The sequence below is a fragment of the Acipenser ruthenus genome, chromosome 30 (assembly GCF_902713425.1).
Source record: "Acipenser ruthenus chromosome 30, fAciRut3.2 maternal haplotype, whole genome shotgun sequence".
NCBI lineage: Eukaryota > Metazoa > Chordata > Actinopteri > Acipenseriformes > Acipenseridae > Acipenser > Acipenser ruthenus.
The window spans coordinates 9842656-9858047 of NC_081218.1; the positions used below are offsets into that span (position 1 = coordinate 9842656).

At 45.9% G+C, this 15392-nt stretch overlaps 1 protein-coding gene across 1 annotated transcript in view; it reads left to right on the top strand.

The window, feature by feature from the left end:
* The window catches only part of LOC117396958 (inositol 1,4,5-trisphosphate receptor type 3-like), a 47902-nt gene that overhangs the window by 15495 nt on the left and 17015 nt on the right, over nucleotides 1-15392 (top strand). The window contains exons 14-34 of the mRNA XM_059004515.1: nucleotides 43-203; nucleotides 961-1102; nucleotides 1209-1370; nucleotides 2262-2434; nucleotides 3643-3762; nucleotides 4226-4663; nucleotides 5076-5220; nucleotides 7692-7836; nucleotides 9658-9854; nucleotides 11026-11146; nucleotides 11408-11462; nucleotides 11549-11714; nucleotides 11936-12118; nucleotides 12326-12400; nucleotides 12696-12815; nucleotides 13267-13389; nucleotides 13744-13944; nucleotides 14061-14312; nucleotides 14518-14643; nucleotides 14741-14866; nucleotides 15162-15282. Coding sequence (XP_058860498.1) covers nucleotides 43-203; nucleotides 961-1102; nucleotides 1209-1370; nucleotides 2262-2434; nucleotides 3643-3762; nucleotides 4226-4663; nucleotides 5076-5220; nucleotides 7692-7836; nucleotides 9658-9854; nucleotides 11026-11146; nucleotides 11408-11462; nucleotides 11549-11714; nucleotides 11936-12118; nucleotides 12326-12400; nucleotides 12696-12815; nucleotides 13267-13389; nucleotides 13744-13944; nucleotides 14061-14312; nucleotides 14518-14643; nucleotides 14741-14866; nucleotides 15162-15282 — 3352 coding nt within the window. The remainder of the gene's footprint in view (nucleotides 1-42; nucleotides 204-960; nucleotides 1103-1208; nucleotides 1371-2261; nucleotides 2435-3642; nucleotides 3763-4225; nucleotides 4664-5075; nucleotides 5221-7691; nucleotides 7837-9657; nucleotides 9855-11025; nucleotides 11147-11407; nucleotides 11463-11548; nucleotides 11715-11935; nucleotides 12119-12325; nucleotides 12401-12695; nucleotides 12816-13266; nucleotides 13390-13743; nucleotides 13945-14060; nucleotides 14313-14517; nucleotides 14644-14740; nucleotides 14867-15161; nucleotides 15283-15392) is intronic.

A 15392-nucleotide genomic window follows, 5' to 3' on the forward strand; every position in this document is an offset into this window, starting at 1 on the left:
AACACCCCCACTCTATAACACACTCGTCCGTTGCCTTGACAGCTGGGGACCTGTCCCACAAAGGAGGACAAGGAGGCGTTTGCCATCGTCTCTGTGCCCGTCGCCGAGATCTGGGACCTGGACTTTGCCAACGATGCTAGCCTCATGCTAGCCACAGTCGTGGATAAGCTGAGCGAAGGGTTCATCAACCACAACGACAGGAGGTACACGCTACCTTTTTAATACCCTCGGGGGTCGGCCGTATCTGCTGCAGAGCAGACTGTGGTCACAGCCGAGTGAGACGAGGTGGAATTACCCAGTGAATGTGTTATGAGCCAGAATGTACATTTTAAAAATGAAAATCTGATTGTATTGAAAAAGATTATTCCAGGAGTTTGTACAGTGATGAGGGCAGCAGCAATAAATAGGTGGGTTGGTGATAATGTTGGTTTCAGCTTTCTGCTGTAGTACTGTGATCACAGATCCTTTAGCAAATCATCTACCACCAGTTGAGGATGTCGGTGCTTTGAGTTCCTCCACAATTACTTTTCTGACTCGATTGATTATAACCAAATACATTTCTTCTTTCATGCTATCCCAGCAGGTGTGATCTGAGGTGAGGTGGCGTAGGGTGGGTGTCCCTGGCATACTGCCTGTGTTACATGTCTGGCATTTTATTTTACATTTTTTCTGTTAAATAAGCATAGACAGTGTCACGTTGTATCAAAACACATTGTAAATCAATCCCACAGCTGACTTCTAAATAAGAGAGATCCGTGAAAACTGTGCAGTTGTCTTGAACCACGACACGAAGCTCCAAAACACTTTAAAATCAGCTGATTGCAAATGCAAAAAATCGCATGTTTTGGAGTTTCAAGAATACTTCGCTTTCCTTTCGCACAAACGTCCATCTAGTTTTAAACGTCCCTTTTTATTGAAGGTTCCAGCTGATCATCTGTCTCTGACTTGTTGCGGGAACAGGTTTGCCATCAAGCTGCTGGAGGACCTGGTGTTCTTCGTGGTGGACACGGCCAACACCGGGCAGGTCGTGATGGACGTGACCATGACCAAGGCCAACCGGGAGAGGCAGAAACTCATGAGGGAGCAGAATATCCTGAAGCAGGTAGATGCTGCAGGACACAGTATCGCCTCTGGCCCAGGGTTCTGAGTACGGGTGCGCTGATTGTAAAGCCAGGTAGAGGGTGACTGTTGACTGTGTGTCTCCCCAGATCTTCGGGATCATCAAGACCCCCTTCATGGACAAAGGGACAGAGGGACCCATGCTGCGGCTGGAGGAGCTGTCTGACCAGAAGAATGCCCCGTACCAGTACATGTTCCGGCTGTGCTACCGTGTGCTGCGCCACTCCCAGGAGGACTACCGCAAGAACCAGGTACTGCTGGGAGCCGGGCCCAGGAGCACCAGCTCATGCGGGCTTCAGTCCACAGAGGAGTGGGGTAGGGGGTCAGCCATGGGGCTCAAACGCACTGGTGGAAGTAAGACCGCCCTTAAAAAGTTTACCACATTAAATGTGCACTGTGATTTTGCATTTGCCATGCTTTTTCCATGGTTGTACAATGCATTTACCATAGTTTACCATGGTTTGCCATGTTTTTTTTAATGCTTACCTATGCTTTTGCAATGCTTTATTACACTTTGTTATGCTTTTACTATGGTTCAAAAGGGTTTACACTATGGACTCAGTACAGGTGGGCTGTTCTTTATAGAGAACACTAAATAAAAAATGAGTTTTGATTTGCACAATATCTCGGAAGGGACCAGTGCTCCGTGTCTTGATTTAGTTTGAGTTACACAGTATATTATTATTATTATTTGTTTATTTAGCAGACGCCTTTATCCAAGGCGACTTAGAGACTAGGGTGTGTGAACTATGCATAGCTGCAGAGTCACTTACAATTACGCCTCACCTGAAAGACGGAGCACAAGGAGGTGAAGTGACTTGCTCAGGGTCACACAGTGAGTCAGTGGCTGAGATGGGATTTGAACCGGGGACCTCCTGGTTACAAGCCCTTTTCTTTAACCACCCGACCACCCAGCCTCCTTATAAACTATATGGTGCAAATCCAACGCCTAACAATTCAGTAATTTATCAATTTAGAAAAGTGAAGGCAGCCAAATGCATCATCTTACCCAAACCATGTGGGTTGCAAAACGGTCTAAATGGTGTAAACCAATGCATCTGCATTGTCAGCGATGTACGGATGGTCGCACTGCACTGGCATTGCAGCTAATTGATCCCCGTCCACTCTCTGCCCTGTCCTAGGAGCACATAGCCAAGCAGTTCGGGGTGATGCAGTCCCAGATCGGCTACGACATCCTGGCTGAGGACACCATCACCGCGCTGCTCCACAACAACCGCAAGCTGCTGGAGAAACACATCACCAAGAAAGAGGTGGAGACCTTCGTCAGCCTCGTCCGCAGGAACCGAGAGCCCAGGTAGGGGGCGCTCTGCCTACTGGGGAGGGGATTCAATTAAAAACACAGCGCTGCATTGGGGCATGTCGGTTTCCCTGAAGGCCAAGAACACGCGCCAGACACGGCACACGCTAGCAAAAACCCAGAAGCACATCCACGCCGCCACTCTTGATTGCATGTTGTCGTGGAGCGGGGAGTAATGCACGCGCTGTATATATTTTTTTTTCTTTTTAACCCTTTGCGGTCCATTTATTAATCGCGCGTCAGGCACGCCAGGAATAATTAATTTTCACACGCGCAGTTAATTTTATACGCGCTGTTTAAAAGTATTTTTTTTCACAGTCAAACGGGTTTAAATGGCCCTGCATATCAACAAAGCACACACTAGGCATCTCCAGCCCCTCCCCAGCCTTTTGTTTGCTATAGCGTTCAGCTGTGTAAGAAATAAATAATAATAATAATAATAGTCGTACATACCGATCGATCATCTCCAGATCACTCGTTTTATCACCAAACTCCTCAATAATGCGATCAAAGTCATTATTTTATTACTATAACATCTGAAAAAAGCTCTGCAAATGTCCATGATAGTCTCAGTGCGCTGACGCACTTAGCCAGCTTGTTTATTATGGACGCCCATTATCTGATACCTGATACCATGTATGACTATTCATGAAATACGCCTTTTTTTTTTTTTTTTTTTTTTTTTCCGACTTGTCTCGGCTCCTGTCGCTACCACTCGGCAATTGAATGGTTTTCTCGGCTTTTTCCGGAGAAAAAACGACTAAACACCCGTTTATTGCGTTGCTATAATGATGTCGGACCCAGTCCGACAAAGGACCTGTGAGGAATAATTGCAATGTCGGACCCAGTCCGACAATGGACCGCAAAGGGTTAATCCACATCCCCAAAAACCATCTGAATAGAAGCTTTTGCATGATTGAAATACCTCCCCTGAGATTAGATTGAATGCTTAACCAATCAGACAAGCATGCCCTGCATTTGGCTATATAAAAAGCCAGCTATAATAGAAACTAGTTTCTGTTCAGCAGTTTTTGTTTTCCAAGATGTAATGTTGATAAACAGCCAAAAGATGTGTCCATACAGGTTTAATGTATCTCTAGAGATCTGATAGCTTTTGTATCTCTTTCATAAACACGACTGAAGTGTGGAAGCCATCTGCTGCTGTTTGTGTTTCTGTCTGAGTGACCAGTGCCCTCCTCTCCCAGATTCCTTGACTACCTGTCAGACCTGTGTGTGTCCAATCACGTGGCCATCCCGGTCACTCAGGAGCTCATTTGTAAGTGTGTGCTGGACCCCAAGAACCAGGACATCCTCATCAGAACTGAGTGAGTGCCCCTGCTCTGGACACCGCCAGGTTTTCTTCTTTTCCTTTCCATCTTGTTTAGTTAATATTATCTCCGCCAGCTCAACACCACCAATAGTGATGTTGTCATCCAGTCTCAGCATTGCTGAAAGGTTAATCCTGCGATGGGCTATGTGATATTTGAAGAGAAATCATTTATATCAGAGAACTGGCCAGGCCGTTGTTACAGTTTATGCAGTATAGTATATCTAGATTAGCATATAGACCAATCATCACAAATCTCAGCATATGGCTCTAATGTAAACTCAAAGACTCTTTGTAACACCATAGCGTGGCCATTACAGATTGATTATTTTTTTTAATTAGGATTCATAGATGGGAGTGGAGTCCTTTTTACAGTTCATTATCTCCCTCTCTCGCTGTCTCACTCTCTCTGTCTCCCTCTCACTCACCTTCCCTCTCTCACCCTGCTGTTCCTATGGAAGGCGTCGGACAGCGAAGGAGCTTCTGCACCCTTCGGGGTATGGCATGGAGGACGATGTGGACGAGGACGAGGTGTGGCTGGTCTGGATGGACAAGACCAACGAGAAGCAGGAGAAGGGCCTCCGGCAGCTGGCCCTGGAGGCGAGGCAGGGGAACAACCACGATGAGAACGTGCTCACTTACTATCGTTACCAGCTGAAGCTGTACGCCCGCATGTGCCTGGACCGCCAGTACCTGGCCATCGATGACATCTCTAAGCAGCTGGACGTGGAGCTCATCTTCCTGTGCATGGCGGACGAGATGCTGCCCTACGACCTGCGCGCCTCCTTCTGCCACCTCATGCTGCACACCCACGTGGACCGAGACCCCCAGGAGCTCGTCACCTCCGTCAGGTTCGCACGGCTGTGGACTGAGATCCCCACCAGCATCACCATCAAAGAGTAAGAGGCACCCCCTGTCTGTAATCCTATCTGCTTCATTCAGGCTGCTGCTAAACTGTTCGTCTGCTTCTCTCTCTTCTGGTTTGCTTCACTTAACCTAGGATTGATTAGCTGCTTTTAAAAAAAGATAACTGTGATAAAGATAAGTTCTGTTTGGTATTCTGTGTTTTAGTATTAAATAATTGCACCATAATTCATATTTAATCGTAATGCACTTTGTCAGACGGGTCTGCATTTCTGATCTCCTGCAAAACCATTTTTTCTGTAAATCTTTCAGGGTGTTTTTGTTTGCAAACACAACTTGGAACTCTTTGTTTGTTTGTTGGTTTGTTTGTGAGTGTGTTTTGGTGTGCGTACCACACTCGGGTAGTTTTGAGATGGCTCCTGAACTTAAGTCCCTCGTGTTCCTCAGCTACGACTCCAACATGAACGACTCACGGGACAACAAGAAGAATACATTCTCCAGCACCATGGGCTTCGTGGAGGAATACCTCAACAATGTGCTCAACGACGACTTCCCCTTCGCCAACGAGGAGAAGAACAAACTCACCTACGAGGTTAGACAACACCCCCCAAAGACAACAGATGTATACTGCATGGCTCTACTGTGATACGTGTGCAAAGACATTGTGTTTCTGAAATGAGTTAAACCATTTGAACTGATTAAGCAGTAAGTAGGTATAGATATTATTATTATTATTATTATTATTATTATTTATTTCTTAGCAGACGCCCTTATCCAGGGCGACTTACAATCGTAAGCAAATACATTTCAAGTGTTACAATACAAGTAATACAATAAGAGCAAGAAATACAATAACTTTTGTTCAAGCAAAGTACAAGTGTGACAAACCACAATTCAATAATACAGCAGATAATAGTGATAGTTACATCAGGATATGATTAAATAGTGATAGTTACATCAGGATATGATTAAATACAAAGTACTACAGGTTAAACACTTGGCAGATTACAGTATTCTGAAGTACAGGATTAAATGCAGTAAAATAGGGGGCAGATAATAGCAAAATAAAGCACATTTACATGAAGGGTGATAGTGTCCCAGGATACAAACAGAGGAGTTCTACAGGTGCTGTTTGAAGAGGTGAGTCTTAAGGAGGCACCGGAATGTGGTCAGGGACTGGGCAGTCCTGACATCTGTAGGAAGGTCATTCCACCACTGCGGAGCAAGGGTGGAGAAGGAGTGGGCTCTGAAAGCAGGGGAGCGTAGCGGAGGTAGAGCTAGTCTTCTAGTGCAGGTGGAACGGAGAGGTCGAGTGGGGGTGTAGGGAGAGATGAGGGTCTGGAGGTAGCTGGGTGCAGACTGGTCAAGGCATCTGTAGGCTAGTACAAGAGTCTTGAACTGGATGCGAGCGGTGATTGGGAGCCAGTGGAGCGAGCGGAGTAGTGGAGTAGCGTGGGCGAAGCGAGGCAGAGAGAACACCAGGCGGGCAGCAGAGTTCTGGATGAGCTGGAGCGGACGGGTGGTGGACGCAGGGAGGCCAGCCAGGAGGGAGTTGCAGTAGTCTAGGCGGGAGAGTACCAGGGCCTGGACCAGGAGCTGGGTAGCATAGTTGGTGAGGAAGGGTTGGATTCTTCGGATGTTGCTCAGGAAGAATCGGCAAGTGCGTGCCAGAGTGGAGATGTGCTGGGAATAAGAGAGGCAGGGGTCCAGGGTGACTCCAAGGTTCTTAGCTGAGGAAGAGGGAGAGAGTGTGGTAGATTCCAGAGGAACAGAGATGGAGAGATCAGAGGAGGGGGAGGAGGAGGGAAAGAAAAGGAGGTCAGATTTAGAGAGGTTGAGTTTGAGGTGATGCGAGTGCATCCAGGAGGAAATAGCAGACAGACAGGTAGAGATACGGAAGGAGATGGTGGAGTCAGAGGTGGGGAAGGAGAGGAAAATCTGAGCATCATCAGCATAGAAATGGTATGAGAAATATTAGTTTGTTTACTGGTCTGCACATTTGAGTGGGGTTAATTTTCCTCTACTACTAGAGTGCTCTGCAGAGTTGAGTGGAGTTCTCTTTCCTATACTACTAGAGCCCTCTGCAGTGTTGAGTGGAGTTCTCTTTCCTATACTACTAGAGCGCTCTGCAGTGTTGAGTGTTCTCTTTCCTGAACCTGATTTCAGGTCTGCAGTGTTGAGAGGGCAAAAAACTACTCTGAAGAATATATTTACTTATCTTGTCTTCGTACTTGTCTTGCTAGTGCGATATCATTTGATACTTGCCTTTGCATCTGCTTCACAGTAGGGCCCGTGATGTAACTTAAAAAAGAGGATGGTGAGTAAGTAGATTCAAGAAACTGCACAGAGTCCTTTTCTTCAGTCAGTTGTTAGGTTTATTGAAATATGCAGGGAGTCTGGTCCCAGGTACAGGACAAACAGAATACTCGTTCTTACAATTGTTGCATGACATTAAATACCCTTCTGCATAGGTGTCTCTCTCCGCCTCTTTCTCTGACACTTAACCAATGAAAAGGTACAACTCATTATCCTGTAAACATATATTTCATTTAGTGTGAGTGTGTGTATGTGTGTGTGTGTGTGTGTGTGTGAGTCTAGTGTGACGACCTCTGAACTCAGTGCATTCCTCAAACCCCTGGTGCCCCAAAAAGGTCCATACATCTGGTTTTTGTCATCTTCTCTCCGTTTTGCCTTAGACCCTTCAAGTCCAGTAGTATTATCTCTTACTCTCCCTGTGAACCTTTTGGTCCACAGCACCAATATCTTGTTAGCTTGCAGTCAATGTTGGACAAGAAGCTTGTAGACACAAGGTCTCTTATCAATTGTAAGCAGTACATGCAATTTGAACCAAACAGTCTGCTATCTGCAATATTAGTTTCTTTTCAGAAAAGAACACCAGTATAGCTCTGCCAGTCCACATGCGTAGCAAACTGCTAATCAATTCTCGATCCATGTTTTCCAACAGCCCGTTTCCCCCTCGTCTGCACACGTAGCCCCTCTGTCCTCCGCAGGTAAATCCATCGTGCTCTCCCTGATTGCAGTCTCCTCTCCCCACTGCTGCAGGTCGTCAGTCTGGCTCGACACCTCATCTACTTTGGCTTCTACAGCTTCTATGAGCTCCTGCGCCTAACCCGGACACTGCTGGGGATCATAGACTGCGTGCCCAACCCCATGATGATGCAGAACATGTTCCCGGAGGACCTCAGTGGTGAGAGAAAACGCTTCCTTGTTAATAGCAGCAAGAGCCAGTGCAATCTGGTGCTCAGCGGCTGTATATGGCCAGCAATGCCAAATGAAGCTTGGTTCACAGGAGCTGTGCACTAGATGATACTTTTGGTTGCTCTGGCATGTGTTACACATGTCTGTGGTGAAAGAGAGAAACTAGAACTGAAGAATTGCAAGTCAATGAACATAAAAGGTAAGAAGGAAGTATTTTAACTCTTCAGTGGTCTTTTGTTGACCACCCAGAACGCTTTATTTGAATTGTATGATGTAAGATATAACTGGAGCCACGTGAAATTATTTAGATTTTTTATAATTTTTCGTTTGATTTTTCACAGATATGTTTTATTTAGTTTTATTTTTCACAAATGTTGTTTTATTACAGATACACATTAATAAAACAACCCAAATAGATGTATATTTATAGTATACATCATATTTTAACTACATACATATTTTTTATTAAACATTATCCACTTTTTTTTTTCATTTTGACAAACAGACCTCGCACAGAAAAATAATGTGTTACCTTAATTTCTCATTAGCGGCAGTAACGGTAACGTACAGTCCCCCACTCTTTTTAATGAACTGCCTGTTTACAGTAAATACTATCTATTTACACTGCCCTACTATAACTGCACATACAGCAGTCTACCCATTAAAAAACGATAGGAACTGTATTTCAATCCCATTGCACTGAAGCAGGGCTCCAGTATATAACAAGCTTGGGGTTTTTCAGTATTTAAAAACTAAGCAAAGCAGATTCATTCATTAAATTCCATTAAAAACCAAAACAGCATTTGCTCCAGTGCAAAGTTTGCACTACTTGAAATAAAATAAAGAATTTGCATACTAATACAAAATACAAGCAAACAAGCCATATTTACTCCAAAAGGAATTAACAGCTAATGCTTAACGACTGTATCTTTCGACTCCCATTCCAGCCGACAGTTGTAAAATCTGCAGATCATTATTTTGTCAATGTCAGCTGCATACATCGCCTCATGCTCAAATTCTTTACAGCGTTGTTTGATTGTTATACGCGGTTTAGGAATTTTAGAAACAAACGTCTCTTCTCTTCCATCACAATTTTAATTCCCAAACGACTCGCTCCAAATTATACATCCACGCAAGTGCTGGTCAGAGCTTCTGTCTCCCTTCACACCGTGTTATTTGTTTATTTAGCAGATGCCTTTATCCAAGGCGACTTACAGAGACTAGGGTGTGTGAACTATGCATCAGCTGCAAAGTCACTTACAATTACGTCTCACCCGAAAGACGGAGCACAAGGAGGTTAAGTGACTTGCTCAGGGTCACACAATGAGTCAGTGGCTGAGGTGGGATTTGAACCGGGGACCTCCTGGTTACAAGCCCTTTTCTTTATCCACTGGACCACCCATGGTAACGGTTGAGCCTTGACAACTATGATTGCAAGTATTTATTTAAAGTATTTTTTGTATAAACCTCCCAATTTAAAAATGTCATTCTATGTTTGCTTTTTAATGATTTTTAGTTTCATAGGTTGCAATTCATTTTTGTTTTATAGGTTGCAATTCATTTTCTATGGTTGCATTTTGTTTTATTTCGTATTCGTGTAAAACACAGGGCTCTAGATCTAACCTTCTACACTGAAGGAGGCACTAGACAAAACGTTTGTCTTCTTGACTTGCGGCTGGTTTCACATCATCTTGGACTATTTAATGTTACTTTAAGTGAGGTAGGCAAAGACTAGTTTTAATTGAGGGTCTTTGAAACCAGTTGCTGGTTTCCTATAGTTTTAGTCTTTAACGAGCGAGCCTGTCTCCAGGGAAGAACATGAAGCGGTCGATCCATGGGATGGGACAGATGATGTCCACCATGGTCCTGAACCGGAAGCAGTCCCTGTTCCACCCATCGAGCCAGACCAGCGTCGGCACAGACCTGCAAGGCAAGCCCAAAGACAGCATCGACAAGCAGGACGTCACCGTGATGGACACCAAGATCAAGATACTGGAGATCATGCAGGTGAGCACAGACCTGCAGTTTACTGCAGCACACCTTGGGAAAATCACAGCAAAACATGCTAAAGAACTTCAGGTGGCATTTCATTTGAAGAGCTTTATCTACAGGAGGCATATGTAGATTCAACTATTTCAGATTAGATGCAAGTTGCATGAAGCAGGTGTTGCATTAACACTATAGGTGTCTACAGAAGCACCACCCTCCACAGTCTTGTTGACCGTCAGACACCAGTAAAAACAGTGGCTTTCTAGCCACGCTGTAGTCTATCCAGGGTCTATTGTGGCTAGGCATGACCTCCAATAACCTAAAACTTCAAAGACAGAAGCATATTTTGGAGAGCTACGGTGCGTGGCTGTGTAACTATTCTTTACACAGACTGCACCCCCCTGAGTAGTTTGGGTGTGTGTTAGCTGGATTTGCAGTTGTGGATTACACACTTCTTAATGTACTTCATTAGAATGGATGGGGCACTGTAAAGTGTATTGATAACAACCATAAGAACATTAGAAAGTTTACAAACGAGAGGAGGCCATTCGGCCCATCAACCCCTTTGGTGCCAAGTATTAGCTGGGAACTTTAAGTACTTTAAATTTTTATATAGATCAAACAACGTTGTTTAAGCACAGCTGTAGTGGGGGAGGCAATGATAATGTGCCTAATGTCTGTAAGAGGGAATACAATGGATTTTTAAACCTTGGTGATCCCTCCTTGTCAGGTTCTAGTGTCCGGGGCACAGGCATCGGCAGGGAGCAGTGTAGTGTATTTCAATCTGTGGAAACAGGCGAGCAGTACCACAGCTTGGATCAGGGACACGGAAAAAGTTTGTTTTTCGTGAACCAAACCAGATCGGCTCGTTTTTAGTTTCAGTGCATTTGGCTTGGATGTTATCTATTGTTGCTGGAGTTTGTTTTTGCTATAATCTGTTTATTTCATCCTGCTGCTGTTGATTTGCAAAACGCTTTGCTCCAGTGCTAAAGTGGAAACTATTCATTAGAGTCGGTCACAATTAGAGTACAGCGCAGCCTCTGAACTACAGCTACTGTGTAACAGGGAGTGGCGCTGCTGCTCCATGATCCCAAAATCTCACTAAGACATTCAGTAGTTGTGCAATCTGCACAGTGCAAACCCTGCCTGCAGCACGGTGTTACAAAGTATCCACGTGTCTCTCCCCCAGTTCATTCTCAATGTCCGGCTGGACTACCGCATCTCCTTCCTGCTCTCCGTCTTCAAGAAGGAGTTTCTGGAGGTGTACCCCATGGGAGACGCCGACGCCACGGCTTCCATTGAGGAGGCGGGTAGGTGGACCCTTCACACGACACCCCGAGTGGGCTGAGCACACTCCGAGTGTCTCCGATACAAGAGTGCTGTGCCCCTGACGCCAGCTGACACTATCTAGGATTCTGCAAGTGACCTGCTAGATTCAGTAATCACTAGATGAGTAGATATTCATATTCATTCAGTTCATGTCATTGCTTGTTCAATGGGGAGGAAGTTGTGCATTGATGAATTCCAACAATTGTTTTCAGTTATTTTATATGTGTTTTGCTTCTGTCCAGCAACGATTAACCTGCTTCGCATTGGAGAACAAGCTGAGGCCATGTTTGGAGTTGGGTATGTCCTGTCTCTCTTAGTCTCTTCACAATTAAATTTGTTATTAAGTGAATATGAAATGATGCAAAGATTCCTCTCTGCTTCAGGAAGGGCAACAGCATCTTGGAGGTGGATGACGAGGGGGGCCGCATGTTTCTGAGGGTCCTGATCCACCTGACGATGCACGACTACCCCCCGCTTGTCTCGGGGGCCCTGCAGCTCCTCTTCAAGCACTTCAGCCAGAGGAACGAGGTGCTGCACACCTTCAAACAGGTACCGGGACACACACCCCTGCTCTTCCACCTGCTGTTCTTGGTGCTTTTCATTTCTACAAAACAGATCCTCCTATTCCTCCTCCTCATCCTCTTTGAAACCTGTTGTTTAAACTTCTGAATCTGAGACCAGATCCAAGTCCTACAGCTCTGTCGTCTTCTTCTTCCTTCTTCATCATCATCATCATGCCCCTGACTGCCCCAGTGATTGTTCTCCTCCAGGTCCAGCTGCTGATCTCTACTCAGGATGTGGATAACTACAAGCTGATCAAGTCGGACCTGGACCGGCTGCGCACCATGGTAGAGAAGTCTGAGCTGTGGGTGGAGAAGAAGAGCAGCGGAGGAGATGGCAAGAAGAACAAGAAGGACAAGAAAGAGGAGAAGAAGGAGGAGAAGGAGGAGAAGGTGAGGTGTTCATTATGAGTGAGACTCAAAGGGCTTCCTGAGGACTGAAGGGGGCTCGTTTCAAAGCAAGGCAAACCTTCAGAGAGGAATAAAACTGCTCTAACAAACCAGCAAGAAACAAAACACGACTCCTGACATACAGCAGCTTTCAGTGACTTTACACAGCTGGTCTCACCGCAGTCTCACTCCCTTTACTTTTCCTTCCAGCCTCCTGCAGAAGACGAGGCCAAGAAGAAGGCAAAAGCTGAAAAGAGCAGTGAGAGTTACAAGATTGTCAAAGAGGTCAGTCTGTACCACGAGCACCGGAAGGGCAATGAAGCTCACCAGAGAAATACAATGTGCCGGGTGTACAAAGGAACTCAAATTGTACTCTGTGTGTGTAATATTTATATTTACATACGTTAACACAATACTTCATCAATCTGTAGTCCTGTATTCAGATCAGTTACATGGAAGCTAGTTTACTGTTGACTGTTTTCCAGCCGTTCATCAGCCCTGTAATTGTAATACAGAGGTATGCTGCCTGAATGTCTGTAGCCTCCCAGTAACTGAACACACCTGTCTTGCTCCTCCCCAGATTCTGGAGCAGCTGAATAAGATGTGCGGGACAGGGGTGTGGAAGAAGCAGCAGCGCCTGCTGAAGAACATGGGGGCCCACAAGGTCATGCTGGACCTGCTGCAGATCCCCTACGACAAGGTGGGAGCAGCAGCCTTGAAGCAGCTCCTTTAGAGGGACTTAGAAGCTTTTCAGTCTCAGTCTAAAAGAAAGGAAACAACACATGTATTTTTAATGCTGCTTTATATACTAGCATGTGTTCAGTCCTAGAATGTCATTTGGTATGTCTTGCATGGTGAATTATGACACTTCCTTACACAATATAAACTGTGATACAGAAGTTTATGTATTACCAGACACCCCGAGCACTCTTAAGAAGTTACTATTTAATGATGAATAAATGGGATTCTTGGTGGTATAAATGCATTTACTAACTCTGGGGAAGGTAGATTGCCAACCCACTCCAAGCTTGTTCCTCCGTTTTACACGTTTGGTAGCACACTGGTTGTGTTTTGTTTTGTTTTTAAACAAATGTCTGCTCTTGTCTCTCCCTGTTCCTCTTTCCCTTTCTCTGTGTGCCTCTCCTCTCCAGACTGATGTGAAGATGCTGGAGATCATCAAACACACCCACCACTTCCTCCAGAAGTTCTGCCAAGGAAACCAAGAAAACCAGGCTCTGCTCCACAAGCACCTCAATCTCTTCCTCAACCCAGGGGTGGGTGCGGCTGGGGAGGAAGGAATAGTGGAGCTAGGGAGGTGGGGTGGAGGAGAGAACGAGGGGAGGAGTGGGAGTAGGGGAGGACTGTTAGAAAACAAGCAGGGGTTACAGAATACCCACAACACAAAGTGTGGAATGTGTGTATTTTTTTAACTTTACAGCAAAACTGTATGAGCCCATACACTTTATATAAAAAGATTCTAAGCAATTTATTTAATAACTTGCAAGCAGCTAAAGTTACAAAAGAAAATTACGAAGGTTTCTAAACCCACCTTTCTCCTGTATAAATGCAGAGTGTGATGTGAGCTGCCTGTTTGTTTGTGTGAGTTGCTTGCGTTCTTCCTACTGCAGCTCCTGGAGGCAGCGACGGTGCAGCACATCTTCATGAACAACTACCAGCTGTGCACGGAGATCAGCGAGACCGTGCTGCACCACTTCATCCACTGCCTGGCCACACACGGGCGCCATGTGCAGTACCTCGAGTTCCTGCACACCATCATCAAGGCAGAGGGCAAGTACGTCAAGAAGTGCCAGGACATGACCATGACAGAGGTGGGTCTGCTGCACTGTTCTCCTCACCGGACCATGGTAATCATGATAATAGTGCATTCTGACACTAATTCTCTTCCCCTCTCTCTCGTCCCCCTCCCTTCTCTCTCTCTCTCTAGCTGACGAACGCAGGGGAGGATGTGGTTGTCTTCTACAATGACAAGGCCTCGTTCGCCGTCATGCTGGAGTTGATGGCGGCGGCGCGGGAGGGGGTGGAGGAGCACAGCCCCCTCAGGTACCACATCTCCCTGGTGGAGCTGCTGGCTGCCTGTGCCGAGGGCAAGAACGTCTACACCGAGATCAAGTGCACCTCGCTGCTGCCCCTGGAGGATGTGGTGCGCGTGGTCACGCACGAGGACTGTATCACAGAGGTAACCGCCACAGCTTCATGCAGTCCCGACCCAACAGTGCATTGAGGGCTGTCCTGGGGGAAAAACTCATGTCCCACAATTTCAGATCAGTTGATATATGCTGGTGTTTTTTGATGAGGTAGCTGCTTTTACTTGATAGAATAAAGTCCAATCAACCTGCTTCCGGTTCAGCCTCTCAGCTCTCATTTCCCTGCCTTCCTTACAGGTGAAGATCGCCTACGTGAACTTTGTGAATCACTGCTACGTGGACACAGAGGTGGAGATGAAGGAGATCTACACCAGCAATCACATCTGGAAGCTCTTCGATAACTTCACTGTGGACATGGCTAGGGTAGGGCTGTTAAAACAACACAAGCACAGACTGGATTCCACAAGCACACTGTACTCAATCAGGACAGTTTAGCGTCACTCTGCTTGTTCCTCCCCAGATGTGCAACAAGCGAGAGAAGCGTTTCTCAGACCCCATCCTGGAGAAGTACGTGATCAACGTGGTCCTGGACACCATCAACGCCTTCTTCAGCTCCCCCTTCTCTGAGAACAGCGCCTCACTGCAGGTATCAGGACTCCTGAGTTCTCTTAATGGCTGGCTTCTTTGATCTCAGTCTGTTGTAGCAGAGGTCAGAGCTGCCTATCCCTTAGTCTAGCGCATGGATGAACGTAGGCAGCAGACTAAACTGAGGGGCGGATACAGGAATTAAAGCAATTTTGCATATTTGGCTTTCCTAACATGCATTATAAATCTCTTTTGGCATCCATTTAGAATCTCATTTGAATCCAGAAAGGGACATGCATAATGATTCCATGATCATTCTGATTTGGCATTAAATGTCTCAAATCTCTTAACTGCAGAGCCATCACACCCTCGTGGTCCAGCTGCTCCTCTCCACCATCCGCCTTCTCGACTGCCCCTGGCTTCAGCAGCAGCACAAGGGACTGGTGGAGGCATGTGTTAGGACCCTGGCACTGACAGGTAGGGGCAGGGATAGGGATAGCTGAGTGGAGGGGGGCTTGCCTGGACGGCCAGAGCTCAATTGGGAAGTACTAACTTTGAACTGAAGAATTCTGGAGATTTGTTAGTGT